Source organism: Fusarium graminearum, chromosome 4 (assembly GCF_000240135.3).
Source record: "Fusarium graminearum PH-1 chromosome 4, whole genome shotgun sequence".
In the NCBI taxonomy this organism is placed as follows: Eukaryota; Fungi; Ascomycota; class Sordariomycetes; order Hypocreales; family Nectriaceae; genus Fusarium; species Fusarium graminearum.
The window spans coordinates 7,572,893-7,595,130 of NC_026477.1; the positions used below are offsets into that span (position 1 = coordinate 7,572,893).

Here is a 22,238-nt window from a genome sequence, read left to right on the forward strand (position 1 = left end):
ACATGCATCTCTTCACCAAAGGCGTTTGATATCAGACACAAATATTACACTGGCATGATGGCAATCTCAATTGCCTGATAATCAATAAATTCTGCACCTCTCTAAATGGCGCACGAGCCTGACGCGGTGCCTATTTAGGAAGTTATCAAGACACGCCATTTATCTCATGTATCAGCCTAATCCTCCATCATGCTGCACGTCACCAGAAAGGTCTGGATTGTTAGACCACACAGCACTTACCCCGAGTATAACCACAAGATTACCCCAACATCCACTCCTCTACATATCGCCAAGACTGGGCAGCAATAACTATTACCAACATCAAGCCCGACGTTTACGATTGTCCGACTTTAACCGTTTGACGTGTGGCTCGATATCCAAAGACGTTGTTCGTGTCCCATTGATCACCCAAGATCATCCTACCCGACGCGTCGTGAGGTCCGACTTCCACCGTTGTTAATATCCGCGAATGCAATAACATACCAACTAAGACTCGGGCCAAACCGCTGTAAGTCTGATCCATCCAAGGATCACCCGGCTCAGTACCGGCGCTATTGGTCTTTTCAGTAGACAATATCAGGATATCACCGGCGATCCCGTGGAAGAACCGATAAGGGACCAATTGTGAAACACAGCGGTTGGTTAGTGCAAAGAATATTTCTAGAATAAAAATCGCGCATAAAGGTGGCCGGGACCTATTTTCGGGACGTGCATAAATCCCCCTTGTCTTGGTAGGGAAGAATATCCATTTTACCCCTTGAAATTAGTGGAAACCCGTTGGCTCTGAAGATATTGATGCATGAAGACGACAGTGGGGGTGATAACAGTTGCGATAGTGCTTGATACAACTGGTGTTGCAAGGAAATGTCCGTTGACGATCTGGTTTGTGGTGACCAATGATGTGCTGATTGATGCCAATGTCTCGGACAAACTTACTCGTGTCTTTGACTCTGGTGTAGATCTTTGCCGTGGGCAAGACAAGCTGAAGTGCCACGCAAGCATGTAACCAGGAAGCGCGGCTAGACTAACCGAATCAAGTAAGTTGGATGGCTTTTCATTCATAAATTATTCTAGAATGATTTAAAGTACAAGTCATGACATAGTTATGCATGCTAGTGTAGATCATTCAACAGTAAAAAACTTGATAGAAATTGAAGTGAGTTTTTGCCATCTTGACGTCGAGAGACCACTTATCGACAGTTAGTTACTGCGTAGTTAGAAGAGACTAACTGCCAAGTTTCCCCCAGAGCACCACTCTGGGGAATATCCATCTTCCCCATGGGGGCTCGCAGAAATTCTGGTTCTCATCAGTAATGAAAACTACATCGCCTGTCTCATCTCCAGACTTGTAAATTATCTGACGATGGAGATACATTTCGTTCTGCATTCTTCTGACAGCTTGTCTCGTGATTATTGGGGATCAGGGACCAAAGCGTGGGCCTATTATGGGGATTGACCGTGAGATATGGAGTTTGCCAAGGCCGTAATGGAGTTTTGTTAGTCATAGTAATGTTGGAGCCCATAATACCAAGAAAATAGGGAGATGAGGACGGTAGATGCTAGTTAATAATATGAATTATGATGGATATTCTACACAGCTCAGTTAATAAAGAAGTTATCGATGATAACTGCTCTGATAGACTACACTCACATCTACAGTAGACGTTGTCTTAAACATTGGCGGCTAAATGAGGCTCAAGACTCTACCGCGTAACAAACATCTCCCATCCCTGACGTCAAAACCACCCCGGCGAGCCCGTAAAAAAAAAAAAGCACAGACAGAAAACTACCTTCGGTCAAATTTCCATCCATCTGAAGCAGAAGCCAAGGAAACCTTCTGAGCTGTGCATTCACCAACTCACTATCCGACTGGTCCGGGCAACTTCCTCTGTAATCCACAGACCACAAAAAGACACCGAATCTGGCCGACACGATGAATAATACCCTGAATAGGAAGCCCCATGGGGGTTTAATGAAACGGAATACCTGCCGAACAAAAGCCTGTTATTGCCAAGAGGCGAAAAGCAGCACCGCCCCATCCCATCCCATATGGATACTCCATACTACAACTGCCTACCCCGGTTCAACCTGATTTGAGGCGAACGAGATTCTAAACATGTTGTTTTGCGGATCCCATACCACATTCGCAATGACGTCTCGGTGCCCCTATCTCCCCGTCAGACCATGAAGCATTGCTAATAAACTGCGCCATTTATACAACAGCTTCAAAGCAAGGCTGACGGTTATAAAGTTTGAGTCAATTCCACTTAATCTTTCTCGTCTATCTCCAGCTTCAACCGTCGCCTCTCCTTCACTCTCATCATACATATTCAGCATCATCAACTGTCCTGGTGACATTTGTCTTTGCTTCTTTTATCAAACAATCACTCTTGGCTTTTATATCCCCAAACGGAAATATGGAGAAACTCGGCAATCAAAAGACAGAGGGTCAGCTCCACGACGGAGTCACCTCTGACAGCGATGGCTACAACAAACACGAGGCCAGCTCCCACGACGGCCACGACTTCCAAACCGTCGATGAATCAGCCGACAACTCCAACATCTACTCCCAAGGCGGCAAGAACTTTCGAACCCTCAAGAGATGGGACACCATCTTCATCCTCTTCGCCAATCAGATCGGTCTCGGTATCCTATCGCTTCCCTCGACTCTCAAGACCCTTGGCCTTGTCCCCGGTATCATTGCGCTGATTGGCATTGGCGCAATTTCGTGGTATACTGCCTATGAGCTTCTCCAATACTACCGTATTCATCCTCAGGTGCTTAACATCGTCGACATGACCCGTTTCGTCGGTGGAAGAACCCTTGAGAGTATCGCCGGTGTCATGATGATGATTCAGGTCATTTTCGTCGCTGCTTCAGCTATGGTCACCCTCTCTATTGCCCTCAACACCATCAGCGACCATGCCGCTTGCACTGTTGTCTTTATCTTTATTTCATGCGCTGCATGCTTCCTCTTCTGTCTTCCCCGTACTACCAAGTTTGTGTCGCACCTTGGTATTCCCAACGCTCTTAGTGTCTTGGCCGCTTGTATCATTGTCATGGTTGTTCTTGGCGTTGATGGCCCTCGAGGTGTTGACAACATGTCTGAGTGGAGCAGAGAGATTGTCATCGTCGGTAACCCTAGCTTCCGCGATGGTCTCAACGCTTGCTTGAAGATTGTCTTTGCCTACGCTGCCAACCTCAGCTTTGTGGTAAGTTTAAATGGTATCAGATAAATGAACATAGCTAACAAATCACAGGGATACCTTGCTGAGATGACCGCACCTCTTGAGGACTTCAAGTTCTGTCTTACTGTCCTTGAGTGTGGTTCCATGACCATGTATGTCATCTTTGCAGTTATTTTCTACTGCCTCGGAGCCGAATTCACCACCTCGCCAATCTTGGGATCCACAGCGCCCGTCTTCTCCAAGGCTGCATATGGCGTTGCCCTCCCTGCCATCTTCGCCACTGGTCTCGCTTATGGCCACATTGGTTCCAAGTACATCTTTGTCAACGTCATGCGATGGACCGGCAACCTTCATGAAGTGACTGCCAGCTCAGTCAAGTCCTGGGGAACCTGGATCGCCTCCGTCACTGGCTTTTGGGTCGTCGTTTTCATCCTGTCCAACGCTATCCCTGTTTTCGACTCCATCCTTTCTATCACTTCTGCCACTACCATCTCGTGGTTCACCTACGGTTTCAGTGCCGTCTTTTGGTTCCACATGAACAAGGGTCAGTACTTCCGTGACTGGAAGAAGATCAGCTTGACTATTGTCAATGCTCTGTTGATTATCATGTCACTTTTCATGAACGCAGCTGGTCTGTGGGCATCCATCACCGAGCTTCTTGACATTTTCAACTCTTCGTCAGGTGTTCGTGGTGTATTTTCTTGTGGAGACAATGCTTCATAAGATGTTATGTATTACTTTATGTATTATAGATGATTAAAGTCAGCGGTTCTCAATTTATAACGTTCTCATACTCAACCCATTGCTCAAGTGACTGTAATATTTATTTTGTCTCTATTATGCTATCGCCCTGTGTTCTACTGCCGATTCACGTTTCTCAGTCCATTTCATCCTGATAAAATCTGCCCGTTCTGACAGGTCCAGCATGGTTCGAGGAATGATGCAATACTCAAAGCCGACTTGATCTAATAATTCGCAAAAGTCGTCAAACACAGCCATCCACTCGTCATGGCTACCTGGCATCAACCGCACCCCATCATCCATCAACCAAGGTGTCCCCGCCTCACAAACCACTATCAGAGCATTCTCCATCCTGTCCTTGACCTCGTTCCAGGCAGGTAATTGTTGCAATTCTTGGACCCCTTGTAGTGAGACATATCTCTTTGCATAGACCAGCGGATCAAAGCCTGAGCGATCGGAGATGAACCAGGAGGAGGTCTGCAGAGCCTCTTTCTCAGCGACTGCTTGGGCTTCTAAGATGAGCTGCTGAAGTTCAAGACATCTTGTTTTTGATGTTTGGATGTCGTGCGCTGAATAGCTGTGCTTTTTGAGAACCGTTCTGGCCACTTCGGAGATGATACTTGGGCTTTCGATTGAGGTGGCTCTGAGCCAGAGCTGTAGGTCACCCTGTATCTTGTGGATGAGGGTAGTTTTGCCTGTGGACTGAGGGCCGATGATGTAGATGTTTGGGACATTGGTATTTTGAAGCATCATGAATGACAAGATGCGTGGTTGAGTTTGATGGATCAAGGTAGATGAGTGGGATGTCATGTCAGATCTAGATCTGACGCCTGCGTGGTAGTGGTAGTGGTAGGCCTCCGCGGGGTAATCTTATCTGCTGTGTAACACAAACATTGATCAGTGACGATGAACCACCAACAGCCTCCTTCTCTATAGCGCACCACAGTTGACTTTCCCCTCCACAAACTCAATCCTCACCCAAAATGCCACCACCCAAAATAGACAAAGCTTTCGCCTTCACCCTTCTACCAGTGCTGAGTCTCGATGACAATGTCTGGGACTTTAGCGTACCAAATCTCCCGTCAGCTTCTCTTCTGAAGGATGCGGGTTACATCAAAGCCATCAGCATCCGCACCGATCTCAAAGACTGCAAACACTCGATGGTCCTGACCCTCCAAGCCAACAGCCCGAACCGCGCCACTGCCCAACACTCGCCCGATATTCTGCTTCTCCTTTCGCTAGAGTCATTCAAACCACTCATCGTCGGCGCCGCAGCAAAAGAACATCTTCCAGCGCCAGATCTTCAGCCGCGAACGCGACAGGAAGTTTCCGACTATAGCATCAGATGTCTACGTGCTGGAATCTCCATCAATGGCGTGCACTACAATTTCTATGGCCATAGCAACAGTCAGCTCAAATCGCGATCATGTTTTCTTCTCGCAGCAACAAAAGAAGGAATCTCCCGACAAATTGAGTCGCTCGGGGATTTTACCAAGATGAAAACCGTCGGAAAGAAAGCCAAACGCATCGGTCTACTTTTCTCATCTGCCAAAACTGCCATGACCATCAATCCCGACCGGTGCGAAGATATTCCAGACGTTGAGACAGCCGACTACATTTTTACTGATGGATGTGGTTTGATTGCGCCAAGTCTTGCACAGGAACTCTCGCGACGAACTCGAATCATCTTTCGCGATACTCGATACACACCTTCAGTCTTTCAAATCCGCTATCGTGGATACAAAGGTGTGGTCACAGTCGATACGCGTATGAAGAAGCAGAAAGCTCTGCTCAAATTTCGAAAGTCGATGAAGAAGTTCAGTGGCGGCGATGATCATTCTTTTGCAGTTGTCGAGTATTCCAAGGAACGTCTTCAATTCCCTCCCATGGACTATTGCTAATTTTGTCGTCTTCTAGCCCTTCTCCTACGGTTTCCTCAACGACGAGACCATCATTCTTCTCCATGCTCTGGGTATCTCTCAAGAAACCCTTCTCGCAAAACAACGCCGCCACTTTGACCTACTCAGAAACGCCAAGACCGATCATCGTGACGCATTTCGTCTCTTGAGCTATTCCAATCGACCCGACCTTGCCGAACGTGTCCTCCTCGATGGAAGCGATAGCATCAAGCCTCAAATCAACAGCATAGTCAACGCTGAGCTGAAGAAAATGCTAAACAAGAAAGACGGACAGCGATGTCGTATTTTTGTTCAAAAGTCGCGCTTGCTCTTTGGCGTTTGTGACGCGTGGGATGTCCTACGCGAAGGTGAAGTTGCAGTGAAAGTCACGATGGAAGAGACTGGAGTACCGCATGCTCTGAAGAACACTGAGGTCACCGTCATCCGAAATCCATGTCTTCATCCTGGTGATTGGCAAAAGTTCAAGGTTGTTGAACGGCCTGAGCTTGCTCATCTGACGGATTGTATCGTGTTTTCGACAAGAGGGAAAAGACCAGCTGCGGACATGATGTCTGGTGGTGACCTTGATGGTGATACTTGTAAGGCTGCTTTTTTGTTTCATTCGACGTTATAGTGCTGATGTGATAGTCTTTGTCTGCTGGGACCCAGATCTGATACCTTCGACTATCTCAACACCAGCGCTCTACCCCGGTGGTCGAGACCCCATCACCTTCCGGCCTATCACAGACGATGATCGCCTCGTATACTTTGCCAAGTACAACAACGCTTCACTCGGCAAAGTCAAGAACCTGTATCTCGACTGGGCTCGGGCGACAGGACCTATGAGCGCTCAGTGCCAGGAACTCAACCGTCTGTTCTCCCAGTGTGTAGATGGGAACCGCATTCGAATTCCTGAAAAACTACAATCTCCTCCAAAATCGCCAGATGATGCTCCTCCATTTATACTTGATATTCTTCACAGTGAGTCGAGAGACCAAGCACACAGCCTGAGTCTTTCCCAGAACGGTGATTTGGATGGGTACGATATTGATGCAATACAGCTATTGTTGAGTCGTCAAGATGTTGCCATCAGTGAGTTCGAATGTATCAAGTTGGCGCATACATGGTGCTTGAAGAACAAAACATCTTTTGAGAATCTTCTACATCTATTTGATTTCAATCTTCTCACCGCAGAACAAAAGGCTTGGGTCTTGGCTCACGCACCGCCGTCACCGAGCACTCCTGGTCTAGTTCTAAATGCCTTGTGTTCATCTGGAATACTTGAACCCAATGAGTTGAAATACTTTCGCCTGGATTATCCTGGCATCCAATGGAAAAGGATGTTCGACTCTTCCATTGATCGTCTCGCCACCTTTCATGACGCCGTTGCTACCAACATGGAACTCTTTCATCGCACCCTGATTGTTTTTCAGCCCGACGAGCGATTGTCTTTGGCAATATACATACCCAAGAAGATAGAACGTTCCCAAGACTGCGTCATCGATGATACAGCCAGACTCTTCTCATTTCCACATTCCCAAGGGCCCCAAACACAAGCTCGTCTGTCTCTTCCAACCAAGATGGATTACCAGGTATACTGTGATGGTAGTCTTTTCCAGTTGTATCAGAAAAGCAAACGAAATACATGGGTGTTTATTAATCGACCAGGCCAAAATGATGAGGACTACCGGGACGAGAAGAACAAAGGTGATCGGAGGAGGAAGAGACAAGAAGTGGTCGATCGAGGAGAGCAAGCAGAGGTTGTCGCAAGTGTTGATCTGGGCAAGTTCAGCGGACAACTTGCAAGGCATATCGGACGGGTGAATCGGTCCCCAGTTACAGCTGCAGTAAGTTTACTTTGATTTGCAGATTTGAGTAAAACTAAGTCATGGCAGGAAATCTATGTCATCAGCAATCGAGATGTCTCGTCCATGCGAAATTTGGATCTTTGGCTTGAACAGATCGACACTACCGAGATTCTACCTCTCTTCTCGAATGAACCGAAGATCTACTCTATCCCTGATCGTGACAATGTGTTTTCAACGTCTGATCCATCGTGGCTTATCAGCATTGTGAAAGGGAATGATCTTGCTTTGCTGACAAGCTTGGAGTCCGTGGATCAATACCACCAGGTTTTCACCTCGGTCCGAAAAGCAAACGATACGGAGTTTATGCTACGGTGTTTCCAACACATTCTTGAAAATATCCAGATTTCTGCTGTGGACTCGAAGGAAATACTGAACGCAATGCTTGAAATTCTGGTTAGTGAGCCTGTATTGGCGATATCTTTCACGCCGTTCCTTTCCGACGCTTGTACGGACAAAGACCCGGATCTAGTCAGCCTAGTAGAAGCCTCATTACTACCGATCCTCCGAGCATTCATTCTGTCATCTAACACAATGGATAATCTAATCTTGGAACCCCTCAAAGCCATTATCTCCAACATCTCACTAGGAAGCCTATCAACAAGTGACATAGTCGACCTTCTCGAGCTTGCAGCCTTGACAATACGATCAACTGACCTCGCTTTGGACTTGTTTCTGGATATCCTACAGCCCAACGCACCGCGTTTCATGACCGCAGATGTCAAAGTGGCCAAATATCTGCTACGTAATCTGATGGCAATTGCCGTGGAGCATATCGAGGAAGCCAACGCCGAAGCAAAACGGCTACCTGGCCTGTTGGAAATGAAGCTATCGCCCAAAGACAAGGACGGCAGTCTTGTGGATATTGACTTCAGGATCGACGCGACTGGGACCCCGAAACAAGGATCACACGTGCGTTTGACGACTGCATCACTTCCGGAAAACGTGCTGGTCGGTGACAATTATTCGATTGACGCTCTGGTTGTCTTTGCGGAAACTGGGCGTGCGCGATTTAAATGTCTTCATCCTCTTCCGAACTATTTCGAACAATGCTCATGGGTACTGGAAGATTGTGGACCATTCGTCACTTGCAAGTCCATGACCGATGCTGTCAAGGATCTCTGCATCTACAGGGACAACTGTTGCGGGGTCGCGGATATAGTCTTTGGGCTTGAGTCGGCTACCTTCTTGCCACGGTCAGAAGCGACGTGTAGCAAGATTGACAAATTGAATGAGAGCCAGAACAAAGCCATACAGTTGGCCCTTGAAAGCTCCCTCCTCTGTCTCTGGGGCCCTCCAGGTACTGGAAAGACAGAAACAATTGTTGAGATGATCTGTGCTCTACAGATCGCCAACGAAAAGGCACGGGTTCTTGTCACTGCACCGACACACAATGCTGTCGACAATGTGATGCGACGCTACATCAAGCAGATCCAAGAACAGCCTTTGGCTCGAAAGGTTCAACCCAATGTGCTAAGAGTGTCTACAGAAGTACACAAAGTTTCCGACGATCTACGAAAGTATACTTGCGATGCTATGGCAGGTCAAGAGATCCACGGTGACTACAAAGCCATGAAAAAGGCCACCCAAATGATCAAGGACAGCGATACAGTATTCACAACATGCATTGGAGCTGGCATTGGGTTACTCCGATCAGAGTTTTTCGACATTGTCATTGTCGATGAAGCGTCTCAGCAGACGGAGCCAAGCTCGTTGGTACCTCTTGTCAAGGGCTGCTCAAAGGCTATTTTGGTTGGTGATCATGTGCAACTCCGGCCGACGGTACAGCAGACTTCACTTGCACTGGACTTTGATGTTTCTCTCTTTGAGAGATTGTATACAGAAGCTGGAGGTTCAACTGAAAGTGGTTTCAACACAATGATGCTGGACACTCAGTATCGCATGCATCCTAAGCTATGCGAGTTCAGTTCGGGGGCGTTTTACGAGGGTAAATTGAAATCCGGAATAGGGATTTCTGACAGGCCGTTGATCAAATCGGAATTTCCATTCCCACTTGCGGTTTTGACTAAGCAGTCGGGCGATTCAGGTAAGACAGATTATGAACGAGCTATCTTTGTCAACTGCGACACAAAGGAAATACAAGGAAAGTCAAAAGAGAACAAAGGACAAGCAGAGCTTTGTCTTCACATCTGCAAACTACTGACATCTCAAAACGATACTCAATCCATTGTCGTGCTCACGCCTTATACCCGACAAGCTGAATCCTTGAAGCGCATGTTGCCCTCGACCATCGAAGTTTCGAGCATCGATGGGTTTCAAGGACGCGAGGCGGATGTTATTGTCTTTGTAACAGTACGTTGCAATGAGCATCGCAGTATTGGATTTCTCAAGGATATGCGCCGGATGAATGTTGCATTGACGCGTGCAAGGTCGGCAGTTATTGTGATTGGACATCGGGCGACGTTGACGGAGGGCACGGAGGATGAGGAGAGTTCGGCTATGTGGAAGTGGTTGCTGAGGAGCTTGACGGAAGTGAAGGTGGAGGTTCCTACTTCTGGAGACGGACCAACCGATGGACTGAAAGGTCGGTGATTGACAACAGTGTTAGTTAGCATGGGACAGGCTCATAGAAGTCACAGGGTTTAAATGCCCAGTTGATCTATCAACACGATTGACCGTCCATGTTAATAAAATTCCTTCAACTGCATTCCAGATTCATTAAATAGCACTATGTAAAGTTGCTACCAACATTATATCTTTGAATATCTGTAATCATAGCTTGTGTGATCAACCCTCGCTCAATCTGAACGTCCCGATACGATGGCTCCGAATAAGGACTAGGCCAACCTTCATCTACCTTGTCTTCAAGGGCAAGTGAATGAGCAATCAGAAACTTGACCATCCATTTGTCAAATCTATATGACTCGACATTCATTGAGTTAATGCAGCACCGTTGAAAGACAACTAAGCGATTAATCTGATATTCGTTAGTATTTTCACACACTTGACTAGGTCATATCTCACCATTCTTTCGACACTGGGCCAATATCTTCGTAGCTGTACCAAAGATTCCAAGTTCGACCCAAGACGAGCTCGTGATGCTTCAAGTTCATGGGTATCTCCAAACATGAAAGTATGTAGAAGAACTGACGAGGACACGATGGTGACGTGTCCCACGATATTATATAAAGCTTCAGCTCCAGGGACTTCTCTAGATGCTTTGAGTACCTCGCAGACCACTATAGCATGAGCTTTGCACGACTCAGAGTATTTGTTGCTATTTCTTGTCTGAGGTCGACGTCGATCCAGGTAATGGTAGAAGAGTAGCGTGTAATAATGATGATAGCCGAGATGAAACGCGACAAAGACACGACCCAGACCGCGCTCCACAAACGTCGCCAAATTCTCCCTTGAAAATGCTAGTGAAGTACCAATAGCATTTTCAAAAGTAACGAGCTTATTTTCGAGGTGTTGAACCGTATCTTCAATCAACGCCTCGTCCCATTCAGTTGTATCAGCCAGGTCTTGGTGGAAGTTTTGTATCTCGGTGTATATCTCGACCAGGTTAACCATGTAACCCCACAGACCGGGCTTCCATTGTGAATCAGGGATATCTGGGTCTCCTGCTTTCATTCGGAAGAAGACTTCTTCGTCTATTGGGGCGCGGGGATGAGCGTTCTGCCATTTGAATTGTCGTGATATGTTAGAGCCTCCGCTGGCCCAGGTGTCGATGATGAAGCATGTCCAGAATATGCGGCGCTTGACTTCGCGGGTGACTCCGTCGTCGGCGTCGTCGCAAACACCAAGTTTGAGGATTTGAGCCATTCGGCTGGCGAGGCCTGGTCAAACTATTAGATACGCGGTCTGGTAAGATATTGTTATAACGTACCAAAATACAATGACTCAACCCCGGCATCTCCTTCACCAAAGAAGTTGTTTCCTACCAAGATGCAAGCCTGGATATTTTCTAGGCAAATGTGCTCCAGGTCATCTTTCAAGGATTTGGTGGCTTCGGCCCGATACATCGGTCCGCGGGCGACTGTATCTGGCTGTGCCGCAAACCTAGCTCCATGTCAGATCTGTCTCACCACATCCAGACAGATGTAGAAACGGTACCTTGCTGACATGCCCATCATGGCAAGAAGAACTGGCTTCGAGACCGTCCCTTTAGCAACACTTGCTTTAAACGTCGGTTCATGGAATAAGCTATGCGGTGAGTTATGGATAAATCGAAAGTAGAGATCGACAAGATATATCTCTTCTTCTCGTATGTTGAACGGAGGATAAGGCGCCAGAGGTCTCGTGGTCGTTGACTTATTATCTGGATTCCCAGAACATGGTATATTCCGAGTCATGCATGGCTGGCACGATGAATCATCTGTTCGGTCGCATCTTCGCTTAGCTGTCCTGCAGTTGATGCATGCTTTTGGTGGGCGCATCCTTTGATGGTAGATGCATATGCATCTGTAAGTGTAGAGGAGATTGAGTTTTAGCAAAGAGTGTCAGTTAGTGGGGAGTGAAACACACTAAGCTGCTATGGATATAGTCTCTATCACGTGGCTACTGGGTAGTATAAATAGCCTATAAGCTTTACTCTGTAAAAATAGATAAATTATAATTAGCGGTTAATTGATGAAACGGATGGGACTGGGATACATTATATGGGGATATCAAGTTGTAGAAATTTCAGAAACATTATTCAAACTATAAAGTACCTAAACGTGGTCTTCATCTGACCAGCACGCCACAACTACCTATTAAAGAAAGTCTCCAGCAACTCAGACACTTCGAATCTTTTCCTCTGTGCCTTTCTCAATCGCATACGCCTCCTCAGCGCGACGCTCGGCAAGAGTGACATGCTTGCGGAACTGTCGAGCAGGGATCCTATCCATGAAGAGCTCGTCCAACTCCTCATAACTCCTCATGCGGGTCTCAGGAACAAACAAAAACGCAAGAACGGCAAAGATGATCATAAAACCGCCGAAAATAAAACCGATCTTCGCCTTGAGGTTGGCAAACTCCGGGTTGAAGATGTAAGGCGCGACAAAAGACCACATGGTGTTGACAGCCGACGAGATGCAGATAGCAATCGCAATCGTTTTGGTTCGTAGGACGGAAGTAGGAATCTCTCCTGCGATAGTGTACACAGTTGAACCAACACCGACATTGTAGAAGAAATTGTACATGGTATAAAAGCCAACTGATGCTGTGACAGCAGCCGTGTTGTCGACTGACCCAGAGATACCCATGCACATGAGCAGACAAGCGAGGGCGACACATCCAGTGACGTACATAGGTCGACGGCCGTAAAAGTCGCCTACAATGAATGCAATGGTTGCGCCAGACATGGAAAGAATCTGGGCGCCAATTTGAATCTGAAAGGACTTCTTGTCGCCGATTCCAAGGTACTGATACATCAAAGCACCGTAATTGGAAACGAATCCCAGACCGGACATGGGCTCTGACAGGAAGACCATGATTGCAATGAGAGATCTTCGGAGGTTAGTACCCTTGAAGCAGTCGAGGTAAGAACCCAGGTTCTGCGATTCAGCCTCTTCTAGAGTAAGCTTAATACGCTCCAAATGTCCTGAAGCGTCTTCTGGGTCGGTGTACATTCGTCCAAGGGCTTTGCGGGCCTGTTCCATCTTGCCTTTGCGGACCAGAAAGACTGGAGATTCAGGCATGGCGATTTGACCGACCAGAGCGACAGCAGCGAAACCCCACTGGGCAACAATCAGAGACTGCCATGACCAATTGGTATCCCACTGAGAACTAAAGTTGGATAGAATGGCGGAGATGAAAGGACCGATGCATTGGGCAAGGTTGCAGAAGCCGATGGTCGTAGAGCGGATAGCCAATGGCGAGACATCTGCAACGTATGCTGTGCAGAGATTCTGGAAAGCTCCGATGGCGATGAAATTGACCATCTTTCCGGCAAAGAACATTTCGATGGAGGTAGAGGCGAACTCGACACCGACAGAACCAATGTTGATGGCTGCAGCAGCAAGAACAACTGGTTTGAAGCCAATGATATCGGCAAAGTATGAAGACGCCCAAGCACCAAAGATAGCAGCAGCATTCGAGCCACCACTCAAAGCTGACTGCCAGCTCGTCTCGATAAAGTAGTCGCCCTTGTCGTCAGGCTTGCCAAAGCGTTCCTTGAAGACGGGGATACTAATGACTGAGCCTGAAGACTGGTTCTCGAAACCGCGAACGATCAGAGTCCAGAGCATGACTCCAATCCAGAGAAGAAGCCATGGATCCTTACGGAAGGTTTGTAGGTATGTTCGGTTGTGTTCTTGCTGTTGGATAGCATGGCCGCGGGTGTGGTTGGGGGAGATGTGGAAGGATTTGGAGGTATTGGATCGCTCAATGTGGGCGGTGGATTCGGGTTTCTCCATCTTTCCGGGAGATGATAGAACAATGATAAGAGTTGATAACAAGTTCCACTGAATGGATTGGAATGGAGAAACTAATTGGTAGAGGAAACGAGATAGCAGATCCTTCGGTTTATATTTATGTGCAGCATCATTGATACAGATACAATTTCCCCGCATAAATGACCCTTGTCGTCTCCAGATTCATAGCGCGGGGACCCCGGACGGAGAAGAACTAAAGTGGTGAGGCAAAAGCTGAGAGATCCAATAGGAAAACTTCAAAGCCGGCGCTATATTCGTTGGCGTCGGCTTTGAAGTTGTCTTAGTGGTGAGTTCTCCGGGCTGAGTGTCCATCTTGATGGTAACCTCCTCTTGCAAGATTTTTGGATATTCGCTACTCGGGTCTCGATGGACCGAATTGAGGTCATGATCCCATTGTTTCTAACTAACCACGCACAATATTGGAATCGGAGAGGGATCAGGAGATCATCGTTGTTTTTCTCTCGCAAATTAATGCACCGAGTGACAAGCTACTCATGGAAGACATTGCCCCGATATGCACAGTTACCCCATGACTACATCCACTAGCGAGACGTTTCCCTGCTACACTAACACAAAACTGGAACTACTCCTCACGTCAGGGCTAACCTGATTTCTGCACCGTATAAAGAACAAGCCTAAGCGATTTCTCCCTTGAACAACACTTCATCACAGCCATTCGGGTTATTTCTCTCAATCATGTCTCTCAAAGTGGTTGAAGTTCGCTTCGAGCATTATCGCCACCCCAATACTCTTGGCGTTCACGAAAACAAACCGCGCATCTCATGGCGCTTACAAGACGCACCACCGGGCTTTGAACAAGAGGCCTATGAGATACAGGTCAACGAGGTCTTTGGACAACAAAAACATCATGTTTGTACTGTTGAGACTAGATCATCCAAGTCTTACTTGGTCACTTGGCCTGGGAATCCGCTTGTGTCCCGACAGAAATACACAGTCTCGGTCAGAGTGAGGGGCAAAGGACAAACTGCGTTCACTGAGTGGAGTGACGATGCGTGGTTAGAGGCAGGTATCTTAGAGCGAAGTGGCTGGACAGCCAAGTTTATTTCAGCTCCATGGTCAGAGAAAGAAAATGACAAGCCCAAGCCAGAAGACCTCTTTCGAAAAACATTCTCATTGAGCGGAAAGGTACAATCAGCAAAACTGTATATCACAGCTCGAGGTGTCTACGAGGCCGAGATCAATGGTCAACGCGTCAGTGATCACTTCTTAGCGCCAGGCTGGACTTGCTACGATGACCGGTTGACCTATCAAACTTACGATGTCACTGAGTCCATCCATGACAAAGACAATTGCCTGGGTGTCCGTTTGGCCGAAGGATGGTTCACTGGCCGACTGAGCTTTGACGGCGGTAGGAGAAACATCTATGGTACTCGGACAAGTGTACTAGCTCAGCTTGAGCTTCGTCTCGACGATGGAACTACCCAGATTATTTCTACAGACAATGAGTGGACTGTAGCTCAGGGTCCCATTCGCCAAGCAGAACTGTACGACGGAGAGAAGTACGACAGCACTCTCGAGATACCGGGGTGGTCTCTTCCTGGTGACGTTACTGGAACGTGGGAAAAGGCGGAGGAAGTGCCGTTCATCTCCGAGAGTATTGATCTTACCGCTGCGACTGCCGAGCCAGTTCGTCGCACCGAAATCGTCCAGCCTGTTGAGAAAATCATCACTCCGACAGGAAAGACTATTATCGACTTTGGTCAGAATCTCGTCGGGTATGCCCGCATCAAGCAGATCAAAGGCCCTCGCGGGCACAAAGTCACCTTGCGACACGCCGAAGTTCTCGAGAATGGCGAATTGGGCACAAGGCCTCTGCGGCTATGTGCTGCTACTGATATCTACACACTCAGAGGTGATGCAGAACCAGAGAGCTACGAGCCAAGGTTCACCTATCATGGCTTTCGCTATCTGCAGATCGAGGGCTGGCCTTGGCCTGACAAAGACGTCACAGACGCAGTTGAGGCGGTGGTTTGCCACACAGACATGGAAGAACAGGGCCAATTTTCATGTTCAAACGAAAAGCTCAACAAGCTTTTTAGTAATGTTCAATGGAGTATGAGAGATAACTTTCTATCAATACCCACAGATTGCCCCCAGCGCGATGAACGTCTCGGATGGACAGGAGACTTGGCATTATTTGCCCCAACAGCCACGTTCATCTATGGTTGCTATCCAATCCTGAAAGACTGGCTCAAGGGTGTTTCGTTTGATCAGAAACAACGAGGAGGAATCCCCCCGATGGTCTCGCCCAATGTCCTTGACAAGTGCAGAATTTGGGGTCCTATCTGGCCTTGTGCTATTTGGCATGATGTTGTTGTTTTGGCACCATGGGCTTTATATCAGGAAACAGCAGATTCGTCTATTCTAGCTGACCAGTTTGAGTCTATGGAGACTTGGTTGAAAGTCATTCCTAGGAACAAGAATGGATCTACTCATCTTTGGTCTTTTGACGCGGATCAGCTTGCGGTATGTACATCATGAAATTAGAAGAGCCTTGCTTACTTTATTAAGGACTGGCTTGATCCGAACGCGCCGCCAGATGATGCCGCCAAAGCTACAACCGATCCTCCATTAGTTGCTAATGCATTTTTGATACACTGTCTCGACATCATGGGGCAGGTATGCCATGTGCTTGGCAAGGCAGACGCAAACTCTTACTACATGACATGGGCTGAAAAGGCTCGTGTCGAGTTTATCCAAGAATATGCTTCTCCTAATGGCCGCCTGGTATCAGATACTCAGACCGCTTACGCTCTCGCCATCTGTTTCAATCTACTTAATAAACAACAGCTATCACGTGCGGGCTCACGACTGGCTGACATTGTCAAACGAAACGGCTTCCGAATAGGCACTGGCTTCGCTGGAACACCATATGTCTGCGAAGCCCTCACCCGAACAGGTCACAGCAACGTAGCTTACGCGATGCTCCTAAACGAAAAGTGTCCGTCTTGGTTGTATGCTATTTCAATGGGTGGTACAACAACCTGGGAACGATGGGATAGCATGCTCCCAGATGGATCAATCAACCCTGGTGAAATGACAAGTTTTAACCACTACGCTTATGGAGCAGTAGCCAAGTTTATGGTTGAACGACTTGCTGGGCTTCAGCAGGTTGAGGCTGGATGGAAGAAGTCTAGGGTGAAGCCAGAAATCGTTGGTGATTTCACTTGGGCATCTGCTTCACATCTTACACCTTTTGGAAAGGTATCGAGTTCGTGGAAGTTGGACAAGGATCTGCTGTATGTGGACGTTGAAGTGCCAACTGGTACTACAATGGAGGTTATTTTGCCTGATGGAGAGAATTGCAAGACGGAGAATGTTGGCTCTGGCAAATGGTCTTTCAAGGCGAATTATAAGAAATGCCATGAGTGGCCCGTGAAGGAGACCAAGTTTATATTGCAGGAGATATTTGAGGGATTCGAGAGGGCGCAATGTCGTTAGTAATATTATTGCTACCGAATTTGGCGAGTTGATATGGTAAATCACCATGTATCACCATACACGTCGCGCATCAATCCGACCAAGATGATCACATACCCTACAACATAGTCTCTCATTGAAATAACAATTAGAGAATCATATCACTGTGTCACATCCCTACGTACCTCCAGAAGACGGAAGTGTAACGTAACATAATGGTATAGAGTCGCTGGCGATAAATAACACACCTCTTCGGCGTTTACTGACGCGTGTTGCGCTCAAAACAACCGCGCGGTTTTACGTATTTGACGGTCCTTGTGTCCCCATCTCTAAACATCTTATAGTCAAGACGGGACGATCTGTCCATCTCACCGAGGCAGCAACCATGAGATTTGTGGCTGCCAATACTTCGGTTCCTGTACCGACTGTCCACTGCTCTTTTGTGAACAATAATCAAGCATTTATTGTTATGGAACGCGTCCAAGGACGGACTTTTGCAAAAGCCTTGTCAATATAGTCCGAAGCAGAAGTCGACAACATTCTCATACAACTCCGACAGATGTTCCAGGAACTTAGAACACTCTATCCACCTCCTGGCGCAGGGTACAAAGTTGCCTAGGAGGTTCTTTGCGAGATTCGCGTATACCAAGGTTACGACCTAGATTTGGGCCGTTCAAATCCATTCAAGACTTCCACCTATGGTTGCGTGATGGTCTTCGACCAGAAGAACACCCAGACCGCCTGGATGATGATTGGAAGGGTATCAAAGAAATGGCTAGTAAACAGGACGGTCCATGGCCTCCACCCGTGTTTACCCACGGGGATTTGAATCCTTTTAACATTGTGGTTCGTGATGGTCGCGTCGTTGCCATAATTGATTGGGAATTTGCAGGCTGGTACCCTTATTATTGGGAGTATACTGCGGCATGGTATGGCAATGAGACTCGAAAATCATGGCAGGGAGTTCTCGCTAGGTTTCTTGATCCTTATCCGGAGGAGTTAGAGATGGACAAGACGCGGCAACGTTATTGGGGAGATCTGTGAATGCTGGACATGGCCGTTGCATAAGATACAACCACAACTCAACCCAGTTTTGAGCCTGTTCTATGTCGGGTAAACAGCAGTCCTGGTAAATCGTTCACCGTCACCTCGCAGGTGACTCACATCATCTCAACAAGGTACAGCGTATCACGTAAAAGAATGAACTCGTAATCAGTGCATGTTATGGCATGATTGCTGTAGATTATCTAGGTCTAAACCTCATTCATCAGGTCCGATCAATATGTTGTAGTTGAGCTTGTTGTCAATCACCGCTTGTCTGACCTTTTCCTGCCAAGACCTAGCAGCTTGCTCATCAACTGCGTGAAGTGAAGCCTCGTATACAGCTCTAGCAGCTTGGTATTGTTGAATGGTAGCACTGTAGGCGGGTGCCTGGCCAATAGTTAGAAGTGTCAACTTGGAAGTATTTATCTTGTTGCTTACATTCATGACTGCCCAAGCCTCAAAACTATGCTGGGTAAGTCCCTCATCTTTTTCAAACTTGTAGTTTTTCTCAGCTTCTTCCTTTTGACTGACGGCGTAGTCATACGCAGTTTGGAATTTCTCCTTGGAATCTTGAAGGCGAAGTTGTGCAGCCATTGTAGTATGGTCAAGGGGAATTAATAGTTGATTTCTTAAGAATGAGACAGGATGGTGTGTAAGAGAGTGAAAGGTTTGTAACGAGACTGAGTGCGCGATGGGTTTTTATAGATACTTTGTAGCTTTGGCGCTCTGCACACTGACGTTTACATAGCTATATAAAGTTGGCTGATGAGCAACTCAGACATTTGACCAACTTTCTTTCGGGTCCGAGCGAGAATTGGCCGCTCTCGACCTATTGCTGACTTTCTACTAAGATCGGTACATAGAAATGCTGAAATGGTACTGTGCAACGTAAGAGCTAGACGAGACTAGTAACTGCGTGTCTCAGTTTCAGCTCAAGTCTTGCTGCTGATCGTAGACTATTCGAGATTAGATGCTAGGCTAACTTGATATGAAGCCCCAACTTTCTCAACAAAATCAATGCACATAGCTTTCAATTGGGAGACAGCCGGCTTGTCCTAGATAGATCTACATGTCAACCTGTCAAGTCGATGATTGATACGACGAATTGTGTCATCTGTGGAGGTTGGTACCTCATGGCGCTGATATAAGTTTTGTTGACGACATGTGCAGTGATGTCAGTCATGATACCCCGCTTCCATACAAAACTCAATTCAACTTGATGATCCCATCAAACCTCACTCACATCACAGTAGACCACTCCTTGGCCTTGAATCCAAAGTTTGGAGAGTGCAGAGTGCATAGTGCAGAGTGCAGACGGAATGCGCCATAGAAGGCCTCATGATACAAACACCACCGGGCATGAGGTTTCCTTTCACGAGCACTTGCTTGCCCTGCAGAAATGATGTTATCTGTTTCATTATATTCTGCACTGTCTTGCTGCTAGAACCAATTGAAGCCCTCCATCTTAGTAGGCTTGCATGATTGAACCCTAGGGTAGGACTGAATGGTGTTATAACCAAGACATATGCTTAATGGGATTATCAATTGAGATTGGCTAGTTGATTGATTACTTTTCAAATATTGATGCCAGGATTCTTCAAGCTTTCAATTCTTTTTTACAGCAGCGTATAAAATACTAATGTTGCTGTCACCAACACACATTATAGCGTGTGGTACTAAAGCAGCATCAGCTATGAACTAAGATCGGAATGACAGTGGAACAATTAGTTATCACGAAACGGCTCTATTGATTTGATTTATCAAGGTACAAATTGATCTTTCTGGATGGATCAATTTTGCTGCAGAAATCATGAGTACATTGAAAAGGCCTGGGCTTCGGTTGCACGACCATGAACTTGACATTTCCGAGAATAGCAAGCCACCTTGTTATAACTAACTATCGATAAAGTTGTATTTCGTATCTCAAACTGTGAATCTGCCCCCGTTCTCCCAAAAGCCGCAAGGACCATTTGAGAAAACACCACCACCCTCGAAGAGCCACGTAACATATCTAGCGAGGAGATTACGAGAAGTCGAACACTGGGACTTGTCGCGCGAGATATATGCGTAACAGGCAGTGTTACGAGGGTCATAATTAGTTCCTCGGCAGTAAGGATCCGCCGCGCACGCGTTGCAGCATGAGACCTCATTGAAACCTTTGCCCAGGTCGGCATAAGACACTCCATCGGCATCCCGGTATGTACCAACAGAGCCTCCGTCGTTGGCTGTTCGCAGCATGTTTCTGCTGCCGCAGATGTCGTAGACGGTCGCCTGTGGTATCCAGCTTTCAACGGTTACTATACGACAAGTCATGTTAGTATAAGCGCGTTTTAGGTAGATCCTAACAAGGAAGATCTTACCAATCTCAGGGACTGTGGTAGTCAATGTGACTTCAACGTCGGTTGTGACGACTTGATGATATTCAGTGATCGTCTCGGTGAAACTTGCTTCAGGATAGACTGTGGTTGTCACGCTTGTCAAAGATGTCAATGTCTTGGTCTTGGTCGCAGCATTGAGAGTGCGCCTAGGGCCCTGAACGTTTATAGTGACTGTCTTGGACGAGTACTTGGGGATATCCTTGACACAGCGGACACTCTGGGGAAGATCACCGCCGGGGAGAGTATTCACGACGGGAGGAGAGACATTGCCTCCTTGGTCTCTCTCTACAAGTAAATCACGCTTCATGATGTACGATGCATCATCGAGAATGGCTGTGAATCCCACAGGTGTGGTGGTGACGGTGGACGTAAATGACTTGGTGGTGGTGGTCCAGGAAGTGGATGTCTTTGTTGACCAGGATGTCCTGAGGTTGGTCTGGGTGGACTTTTCCGCTGGAAGTAAAGATATTAGCATTGTCGTTGATGTTTGTGGCTTGAGTGGCTATGCTTACAAGTGGCGGTGACAGTGGCAACCTCGCCATAGTCAGTGTGGGTGATTGTATTGGTGGCCATGGTGCGGACAGTGGTCGTTTTGGGTTGAGGGACAACAACTATGTTAACCCTGCGAATAACCTTCTTGGTGACGGTTATATTCTTAAATGCGGTGGTCGTGGCAGTAGGTACATTTTTGACAGTCTTGGAACCAAGGTAGGTACTGCAAGTCGAGGATAAAGGTTTTTCAGGGCCAGCAAGGGCATCGGCCCCAAGAGCAAGGAGCACGAGAATAGACTTGAAAGCAACCATGATCGCTGTGATATCGCACAAGACAAGGTCCCGCAGGTTCACAGAATGGAAAGTAGCAGAGGAGAAACTGGGATTATTGTACTTTTAGGAAAGACGCTCGGATGCTTAACAGTGAAAATGGGCATAGGAGGAATAACCCCGTTGGGGCAGTCTAGATTTGCTACACAATCAATGGAATGTTGTGTATGTGAGCTATTGATAGGGCTAGAGGCAATAATCAGGTCCAAGTGGACCATCAACCAGCGGAACAGGGGTCAAGGACCCTGAGTCGCCACTGAAAAGAAGCTTAAAGCGCTTCAGCTGAATGAAGAACCAGTCGAGTCTAGTGGATAGATCCCTGTAAAAGTGAGAAGATCGTATGTCGGGAAAGGCGAGACCGCGATAAATACCTAGTCTGTTCCGTTTGTCCTATAGTTAATATGACAAGGCTGTCCGAAGCAATCTAGAATGCCGACTATACACAGAATAAGACGCAATTTATTCCCGGTAATCTCTACAA

The 22,238-nt window shown here is 47.1% G+C and overlaps 9 protein-coding genes across 9 annotated transcripts; 3 read left to right on the plus strand and 6 right to left on the minus strand.

The window, feature by feature from the left end:
• Window positions 1-101: 101 nt before the first annotated feature.
• FGSG_09079 (uncharacterized protein) lies at window positions 102-2,118 on the minus strand (the record flags this gene model as incomplete). Its single annotated transcript, XM_011330412.1, has 6 exons — window positions 102-130; window positions 484-660; window positions 937-1,024; window positions 1,652-1,653; window positions 1,863-1,945; window positions 2,078-2,118. 6 exons carry the CDS (start codon window positions 2,116-2,118, stop codon window positions 102-104), a joined length of 420 nt encoding a protein of 139 aa, XP_011328714.1.
• Window positions 2,119-2,417: 299 nt separating this feature from the next.
• On the plus strand, window positions 2,418-3,911 carry FGSG_09078 (uncharacterized protein; the record flags this gene model as incomplete). Its single annotated transcript, XM_011330413.1, has 2 exons — window positions 2,418-3,212; window positions 3,261-3,911. 2 exons carry the CDS (start codon window positions 2,418-2,420, stop codon window positions 3,909-3,911), a joined length of 1,446 nt encoding a protein of 481 aa, XP_011328715.1.
• Window positions 3,912-4,025: 114 nt separating this feature from the next.
• FGSG_09077 (uncharacterized protein) lies at window positions 4,026-4,679 on the minus strand (the record flags this gene model as incomplete). The annotated part of the gene is made up of 1 exon (XM_011330414.1): window positions 4,026-4,679. One exon carries the CDS (start codon window positions 4,677-4,679, stop codon window positions 4,026-4,028), a length of 654 nt encoding a protein of 217 aa, XP_011328716.1.
• Window positions 4,680-4,912: 233 nt separating this feature from the next.
• On the plus strand, window positions 4,913-10,245 carry FGSG_09076 (uncharacterized protein; the record flags this gene model as incomplete). Its single annotated transcript, XM_011330415.1, has 4 exons — window positions 4,913-5,776; window positions 5,847-6,426; window positions 6,476-7,674; window positions 7,723-10,245. The coding sequence occupies 4 exons, from the start codon at window positions 4,913-4,915 to the stop codon at window positions 10,243-10,245; spliced, it is 5,166 nt and encodes a 1,721-aa protein (XP_011328717.1).
• A 136-nt stretch (window positions 10,246-10,381) lies between these two features.
• On the minus strand, window positions 10,382-11,786 carry FGSG_09075 (uncharacterized protein; the record flags this gene model as incomplete). The annotated part of the gene is made up of 4 exons (XM_011330416.1): window positions 10,382-10,630; window positions 10,678-11,492; window positions 11,543-11,715; window positions 11,770-11,786. The coding sequence occupies 4 exons, from the start codon at window positions 11,784-11,786 to the stop codon at window positions 10,382-10,384; spliced, it is 1,254 nt and encodes a 417-aa protein (XP_011328718.1).
• Window positions 11,787-12,431: 645 nt separating this feature from the next.
• FGSG_09074 (uncharacterized protein) lies at window positions 12,432-14,054 on the minus strand (the record flags this gene model as incomplete). The annotated part of the gene is made up of 1 exon (XM_011330417.1): window positions 12,432-14,054. The coding sequence occupies one exon, from the start codon at window positions 14,052-14,054 to the stop codon at window positions 12,432-12,434; it is 1,623 nt and encodes a 540-aa protein (XP_011328719.1).
• Window positions 14,055-14,768: 714 nt separating this feature from the next.
• FGSG_09073 (uncharacterized protein) lies at window positions 14,769-17,534 on the plus strand (the record flags this gene model as incomplete). The annotated part of the gene is made up of 2 exons (XM_011330418.1): window positions 14,769-16,559; window positions 16,605-17,534. 2 exons carry the CDS (start codon window positions 14,769-14,771, stop codon window positions 17,532-17,534), a joined length of 2,721 nt encoding a protein of 906 aa, XP_011328720.1.
• A 1,239-nt stretch (window positions 17,535-18,773) lies between these two features.
• FGSG_09072 (uncharacterized protein) lies at window positions 18,774-19,151 on the minus strand (the record flags this gene model as incomplete). Its single annotated transcript, XM_011330419.1, has 2 exons — window positions 18,774-18,944; window positions 18,996-19,151. 2 exons carry the CDS (start codon window positions 19,149-19,151, stop codon window positions 18,774-18,776), a joined length of 327 nt encoding a protein of 108 aa, XP_011328721.1.
• A 1,329-nt stretch (window positions 19,152-20,480) lies between these two features.
• FGSG_09071 (uncharacterized protein) lies at window positions 20,481-21,739 on the minus strand (the record flags this gene model as incomplete). The annotated part of the gene is made up of 3 exons (XM_011330420.1): window positions 20,481-20,854; window positions 20,918-21,388; window positions 21,448-21,739. The coding sequence occupies 3 exons, from the start codon at window positions 21,737-21,739 to the stop codon at window positions 20,481-20,483; spliced, it is 1,137 nt and encodes a 378-aa protein (XP_011328722.1).
• Window positions 21,740-22,238: the final 499 nt, after the last annotated feature.